Consider the following 6,644-nt stretch of genomic DNA (forward strand, 5'->3'; position numbering starts at 1 on the left):
AGTCAAAAATGGGAAAATAAATTTCAAATAATATTTATCATTATGTAAGTTATTTTTTAAGGTAAGGAATTGTGAAATGCCCCATGTGAATTTCGCACCACCGCTTTTTCAATTGATTGAAAAATTATCAAATTAACCAACATGGTACTCAGACAGATACACCCGAAAACTAAGAATGAACGACGCAAAGTCCCTTTAGATTAAAAATAGAGTCCAACCCAGCCACGCGAAGACACCTTAAGGAAATCCCCTCCATCCTTATCGCCAACCCAGTGCTCGCGTTCACGGTTCCATTCGTCGCGATCAGAGCCCGCACCGAATCGGTCGGACTGGACGTTTATCATCGTGGACGAACGCGCCTTAAAATCGATCTTGCCGTTAAAGCGTGCCTTAGAGTATGTAAGACGGAGCTCGGAGTCTGTAGCGCGTTCACTTGTGGTGTGTTCACTCCTGACAGGACGCGCGGCGTCGTTGATGTAGGTAAAATCAGAACGGCCAAGGCCTGTAACCGTGTTAAGATGCGCAGTGGAAACGTCTTCGTTGGTGCCCGAGTGAGAGTAGCGTGTAGTGATGAGTGAGAGCTTCGTGATCGCATCACTCGAGTACGTGTTGACGCTCGTGCTGTTTGCAAGTGGGAGCGTGCCAACAAGATATCCTCCATGCATGGTGATATCGACATTATCCGCGACCAGACCTTCGGAAGGAAAGATTAAGTTCGCAGCAGCCCTGTCAGTCAGGCGTAACTGCAACTCGCGCAATGTTTGCGGGCTCTCATCAAACTCGAATTTCACCTGCGCAACGGATTGAGCGTTAAGGCGCAGCGTGTGAACGTTCGTTGGGACAAAGACTGTGAGATCGTAACGCATGCAGTCATGCCCGCCTTCTGTCTCTGTTGGTGTCACGAGTTGGAAATAACTTGTGCTTGGTACTTTGGAGGCGGGGAGAGGGTTGGACTCTGGCGTGTGTACCTCGACGCTGTTGAGCAGGCGGGAATCGCTGGTGCGCACGTTTACCTGGACTTTGATCCTCTGGTCTGCGAGGCTTGTACTTGGCTTTAGGACGATTGTTCCGACGGCTCCACCAGCGACGACAACGTCGTGCTCAACTTCAGAGCCAACTGCAATGGAGTAGAACTTGCCATCCTTGTTATCCTGGTAAAAGTGTGAAGCATCAAGACATCCAAGGGAGGTACCGAATTCTGGCATGCTCTCCAGACCAGTCGGAGAAGGCTAAAACAATTAATTCATGTCAACGGCTAGAACGACTTGAACGTGGAAATGCCATTTATCCTCACCGTCATCATCCATTTTGCAAATTTAATTGTATTCCATATTGTAAATATGAGAATAACAATACCAAGTGCCTTGCAGAAAAGACCGCAACTAATTTTTTCATAAACAATCGTCCATTTACCATCGACGAAAACAGTGCTTACTTCATGCCGCAGCAGACGCAGCAGCTCTTCTTGCGCCTTGTACGAGTTGGCATATTAATTGAGGTATCAAGGCCAATGGTACTTTCGCTATCGCACTCATCATCCCGATAGGCGGGTGGAGCAAGAGGATTGTTATTCGCAGTGGGCTCAGTTGGCACTTTACGGTCTAAAATAGAGTCAGCAAACTATTCAAAACAGAACAAAGGAGAAATTATTACAATCATCCCATTGTTCCTTGAGCTTGAGTGCAGCCATTGTAGTGCCAAGCAGACCAAAGAAGGTCACTCTACGTGGGATCCTGATACCACGATTACTATCGTCTTCATCTGAACTGTTGCTGCGAAGGGCGATTCTGCCATTAAGCCTGACCATTGTTTCTTGCTAACAGAAAGGAGCGGATAATATCAAAGAAGGACTTGTTAGAGCTAGCTTGAGAGAGAGGGGGAGGAAGAAAGATGGGAATCGAGAAGTGAAAAGGCTAGGCATGTGAAGACGACGACAGGGATTTTATAGGGACACGTTGTACGTATGGAGGCAAGGGCAGATGCGGGACCGCCCTGGTCAACCGGTTGCATACCAGCGGGAGGCAGTGTCGAGATCTGCGAGGTCCAGGCAACATCTTTCATTCTTTTGATCCGTCCCTTGTGCTCTTAGCTCTAGGCGTGAAAGAAACAACTGGTGTGAGTAAGAGTTTCTGATTGAGGCAAATTGTCGGAGTATATCAGAACTTTATTATGTAAGTCCTACACGTGACTTGTTTTTATCCGCTGCAGGAAACTTTCTCTGGTCTGGTGAGTCCCATCCCATCATGTCCGTAGACTACAATACCGCCGTAGAGCAAGAGAAGCAGAAGCTACAAGTCATACATCCGACTCCAGATGACATTCCGGGATGCATGCGCGTTTTGGACGACTTCCTCTCCTGCAACGGTTCGTCCATAAGATTAAATGCATTACTGACGCTGATTCACATCGTATTAATTAGCGCTTCGCTTCCAACTCAAATCGCTCTATCGATACGGCCGCCAATCTGTGTGCGATCGTAAACTCGAAGACTTCAAGTTCTGTCTGACTTTACGCTCGCTCGAGCCGGACGAGAGGCGGGAGAAGTGGATACAACGAAGAGCGGAGTGGTGGGCGACGAGGAGGCTGGGGAAGAGTAGTGAAGATGTTTGGGACATGCGGAGGTGATGTCTGATTTTCTTACTCTGAGCATGGATCTAATATATTGAAAACAGGGAACCGCTGCAAAACTACCCACCTGAGAACCCGTTGCGTAGGTTATCAGAAGCTCGCGATGCGCAGGAGCTTTCATAATGATATTTGTTCTATTTCTATAAATTATCAATCGATTTCAAACATCACGTTGTCTATTTCAGCCGGTATAGCCTCCTAGTTGGTAAGTATCTTTGTTCGTGCCATAACAAATGGATCAACAACAATGGGCACACGCGCTATGAACGTAGGGGTAAGAACCGGTATAAACTATGATAATATCAGGCAATAAATAAACAAGGACAAAACACAATTAAACACGGGCTGGGTATCGTAGATTCAAAGAGAAGCAGCGCAATTTATCCTGGGCCGGGATTTGGCGTTCACCTTCATATAGTAAACATTTCCTCATCGTTTGAGCATGGTGCTGGAGCTCCTGTTCTGTATAAGCTAGCTTGACGATATACGAGAGAAAGTGGACATACCATCGGCGAATTCAATGCCGCTTATTGTTCCTGATCTGTAATTGGTTCCCTCGTTCACTCCCAGCTCGCCTGCCTCCTTCAGATTGACAAGAAGATGGCTTCCGAGGACACTGAGAAGGCTCGGGCTTCCAGCCACACCCAGGAGAACAGAAGCGAAGGGGCTGTCATCCATAAATTTGATTGATAGTAGCTGCATTGTACAGCAAAATATTACACTGTATTAATCTGTTAGGCCATTGTTTGTATGCGAGTGAAGTCTGCTCACAAACTGAAATATAAGACCTGGTCCTGAATAAGCACCCTAACAAGATGGAATCCTTTAAATCTGGATGACATTTTCCAATACTCTGCACTCTTGAAAAGAGATAGACACAGTAAGATCATTCCAAATGTTAAAGGAACGGTCCTGCTGAAAATTAGTCAAAGCTGACGCAGATAATCCTTGTAAATTACTCACCATGAGATGATGTCCAGAGCTTTCGGAGGTTCGTAACTAAAGCAGGTTGTAGCATTCTGTGCAAAATTCACTGCTGAAGCTGTGTTGAGCCCTTTCAGTTAATGTTATTCAAATAGAAAAATCATGCTTTAGTCGTACTGTCTTGATACCATGTTATATAAATAAGAAGGCTAAGTCCAAGTGCCGCCTCTGTGGCAAATAAGGCCTTGAGGTAGACTGAGAGCTTCTTGTCTAACAAGAATTCCAGCCGGAATGTCATCCTCAAAATTAAGACACTTACTCTGATAATAAAGAGCTAATACTCGAATTTGAAGAATATCTGCAAATAGTTACAGTATATGCTGCGATTATCATCAATATGGTAATGGGACAAATTTCCTTACAATCTACAAACAGAATTGCACTCAAGCCTGATGACTGAATTAAACAGTAATAACATTGAAAGACAATAGATGGCTTACTGCATATTTGACTAGCCCATAAAGTTGCTCGGCCTTATTAGTAAGTCAATAATATGTGTAAGTAGTTAGGATGAACGACACACAGCTACAAGAGGACTCGCGTTGAAGGTCAGTACAGACATTAAAAGATGGGTTCCTCTCCTACCTCAAAGAGTCTTGATTATCACGATAATCTAGAAATAAAAATACATACGTTGATTCTTTTTGCATAGTTTATAAATTCTGTGGAAAAAAAAAAACTACGTACAGAGCATGGTCGAGGTTGACCCAACAACTCCAATGTAGCGATTCTAGATCTCTAATGTTAGAATAGGTCACTCTACAATACTCTTGTGGATGCTCTTACTGAAAAGTAAATCAAGCTTGTAGAACTGCATGGGTTGCTCTTCACCACTGTTACTGATCTGACAACCAAGGAGCTGAGAATCAAGCTCACCCAAAAGTACTTAACCTAAATACTGACTGATCAGCAAGTGAGCAGCAAATAGCACCGGTGTGCTTCCGTGTGTCACTCATACCTCTTTGTCCATAGTTGTAACTTGAGTTAACATACCTGTCAGTTAAAGCTCGGCTCAAGAAATTGCTGCACGCACGAGCATGATAGACCAAGACAGTTAATACTGCTACGCCGAAGCAGTTCAGTAAAAACGTCTCGGACATGATTAACTGCACGAAGCCAGGATCGACACCATAGCTATCAGAACGATCACGAAGAAGGTGGGTAAGTCTAGAGTTAGGTGGTTGTTCTGACATCAGGGAAATCGTACATGACAGAATACTTCTTGGGCCTATTTTATAAGGCATTAATGTTGCCATTACGATGCAAACTGAGACTATGCTTCACCTGAGTTTGAGAACTTTTCAGTCGGATCATGCAAATGTTACATCAATATTGTGGACCCGTCTTGGTGACAATACAATGGGAAGGCACGGATCTGTTCGCTGTCGCTGAAAGCTCACAACTCCAAGGCCAAGGTGATGACGAAGAACACGTAGGTTCTTATTCTCCAAAAAAGGTATTTTTACGTAAACAAACTGAGACTCCAACGATTTCGATCAAACGCCCTCTTTTTTCTCTTAGTCTCCTCACCATATGCATGTCCCCCAACACAACTTCTCACCTCACACAAGGTATTTTCCCAGGTGCCTTACAGTATCAATATCAAGATCAGGCCCAAACTCAAGTTGAACAACAATACCAGGACTGCCTATCATGCAAGATCATCGGAACTGTTACCCTCAACCAGTTTCGACCGCATCAATCTGGCGCACCTTTTGCGAGGTGAGTTATGACAGGTGTTAGAGTGTGTTCCTTGGGTTTGAGCTGGATTAGGTGGTAAGTGTATAATGTGTGATACCTTCCGGGTTAGCAGTGGATGTATCGAAGGAAGGAATACATTTTCGCCACCCGAGCCTGACGATGTGCTTGTAGGAATAAATTTAGGCTTGGAGGATTTCAATTTTGGAACAGAAACCGGACTAACATTTCAAGCACATAATTGGCTGTCATACTCCAGAGAAAGGTAAACCCGTGTAAATCACAATTCTTTATTCCTTCTGCTGATGCAAGCTTTGTATAAATCATTTTTCAGCTCATAAATTCGAGAACTTTGGCTTCCTCTTCTCTACAAACACACTCATACCCCTCTTCCGACCCTTCGTCACCACCAACACGCTTGGAGCGCCCTTTTTTCAAATGCCAATCCCTCTTGCAGAACTAGCTTACTAGCCTCTTTCACATACTCCGTCGTGGTCCTCCTCGTAATCGCACCCTTCTGTGAAGTGACGCCAGCGATTTCGGCAGCTCCGTCAACTACGTTTTTACCCTCCGGAACGATTCGTGTGACAATTCCCCAATTTTCTGCTTCGGATGCGTTGATTTTACGACCAGTGATGATGATTTCCATGGCGCGTGATTGGCCGATGAGATGCGTAAGTCGTTGGGTGCCACCAGCGCCCCGGATGATCCCGAGGTTGATCTCAGGTTGGCCGAAGTCGGCGGTGGGTGAGGTGAGGATGATGTCGCACATCATTGCAAGCTCACATCCACTGTCAAGCCGAGTGGAGCTGTCATAGTAATACGTTTACTATTTTCATTCAACTATATATATCACACTCGTTCATTCAGCCAATATGACATTATTTCCAGTGAATATCCCTACCTGTAATATAATAAATAGGTCTACAGCAGGGGCACACATACTAGGGATGCTGAAGGATGGAACTGATATAAATAGTAATGATATCACAGAATAGATAATAAAGCATTAATGAAAAGGAAAATTGAGACAGTGTCAGCAACAGCATAGAGGGGACCCAAAGGCTCAGTGAGGGGACCCAGGCTACAACTATCCTACACAACAGAAATACAGAATGCAAGCACCAGAATGTAGTCAGAACTTGCAGAACAGGCAGAGAGAGAGAGTGAGACAAGAGTAGAGTATATAGAGTGAGCCTAAGAGTACAGGACTACCTAGAGTAGACAAGATCAAGACTACAGGACTAGTCTGATCTTGTACACCTATATATACTAAACTACACAAGAGCACTCAGGGAGCATGAGCCACTAAGAATGATAAGCTACAAAGAATG

General features: G+C 44.6%; 3 protein-coding genes across 3 annotated transcripts; all 3 read right to left on the reverse strand.

Moving 5' to 3' along the window:
* Nucleotides 1–106: 106 nt before the first annotated feature.
* Nucleotides 107–1,891, reverse strand: FOMMEDRAFT_168371 (uncharacterized protein). Its single transcript, XM_007267072.1, has 4 exons — nucleotides 1,654–1,891; nucleotides 1,436–1,601; nucleotides 1,295–1,382; nucleotides 107–1,229 (listed from the first exon to the last, which is right to left on the reverse strand). Exons 1-4 carry the CDS (start codon nucleotides 1,805–1,807, stop codon nucleotides 201–203), a joined length of 1,437 nt encoding a protein of 478 aa, XP_007267134.1. The 5' UTR covers nucleotides 1,808–1,891; the 3' UTR covers nucleotides 107–200.
* A 1,249-nt stretch (nucleotides 1,892–3,140) lies between these two features.
* On the reverse strand, nucleotides 3,141–4,985 carry FOMMEDRAFT_20521 (uncharacterized protein). The gene is given in 15 exon segments (XM_007267073.1): nucleotides 3,141–3,349; nucleotides 3,400–3,540; nucleotides 3,592–3,670; nucleotides 3,730–3,822; nucleotides 3,872–3,962; nucleotides 3,975–4,001; nucleotides 4,053–4,085; nucleotides 4,196–4,225; nucleotides 4,300–4,342; nucleotides 4,399–4,437; nucleotides 4,489–4,503; nucleotides 4,571–4,590; nucleotides 4,646–4,746; nucleotides 4,820–4,840; nucleotides 4,897–4,985. The coding sequence occupies 10 exon segments, from the start codon at nucleotides 4,710–4,712 to the stop codon at nucleotides 3,762–3,764; spliced, it is 426 nt and encodes a 141-aa protein (XP_007267135.1). The 5' UTR covers nucleotides 4,713–4,746; nucleotides 4,820–4,840; nucleotides 4,897–4,985; the 3' UTR covers nucleotides 3,141–3,349; nucleotides 3,400–3,540; nucleotides 3,592–3,670; nucleotides 3,730–3,761.
* A 728-nt stretch (nucleotides 4,986–5,713) lies between these two features.
* FOMMEDRAFT_156831 (ECH-domain-containing protein) lies at nucleotides 5,714–6,082 on the reverse strand (the record flags this gene model as incomplete). Its single annotated transcript, XM_007267074.1, has 1 exon — nucleotides 5,714–6,082. The coding sequence occupies one exon, from the start codon at nucleotides 6,080–6,082 to the stop codon at nucleotides 5,714–5,716; it is 369 nt and encodes a 122-aa protein (XP_007267136.1).
* Nucleotides 6,083–6,644: the final 562 nt, after the last annotated feature.

The sequence above is a fragment of the Fomitiporia mediterranea genome, assembly GCF_000271605.1.
Source record: "Fomitiporia mediterranea MF3/22 unplaced genomic scaffold FOMMEscaffold_6, whole genome shotgun sequence".
Lineage (NCBI taxonomy): Eukaryota > Fungi > Basidiomycota > Agaricomycetes > Hymenochaetales > Hymenochaetaceae > Fomitiporia > Fomitiporia mediterranea.

Bases quoted from the DNA above. Each gene is read 5' to 3' on its own strand.
- FOMMEDRAFT_168371 (XM_007267072.1), bottom strand. From the start codon at position 1,807: ATGGTCAGGCTTAATGGCAGAATCGCCCTTCGCAGCAACAGTTCAGAT. The intron at 1,602-1,653 runs GTAATAATTTCT...ACTCTATTTTAG, and splicing joins CAAGGAACAATGGGATGATT to ACCGTAAAGTGCCAACTGAG. The intron at 1,383-1,435 runs GTAAGCACTGTT...TGAAAAAATTAG, and splicing joins TGCGTCTGCTGCGGCATGAA to TTGCGGTCTTTTCTGCAAGG.
- FOMMEDRAFT_20521 (XM_007267073.1), bottom strand. From the start codon at position 4,712: ATGTCCGAGACGTTTTTACTGAACTGCTTCGGCGTAGCAGTATTAACT. The intron at 4,591-4,645 runs GTGCGTGCAGCA...TGTTAACTCAAG, and splicing joins TGTCTTGGTCTATCATGCTC to TTACAACTATGGACAAAGAG. The intron at 4,226-4,299 runs GTACGTAGTTTT...TTTTATTTCTAG, and splicing joins GTCAACCTCGACCATGCTCT to ATTATCGTGATAATCAAGAC.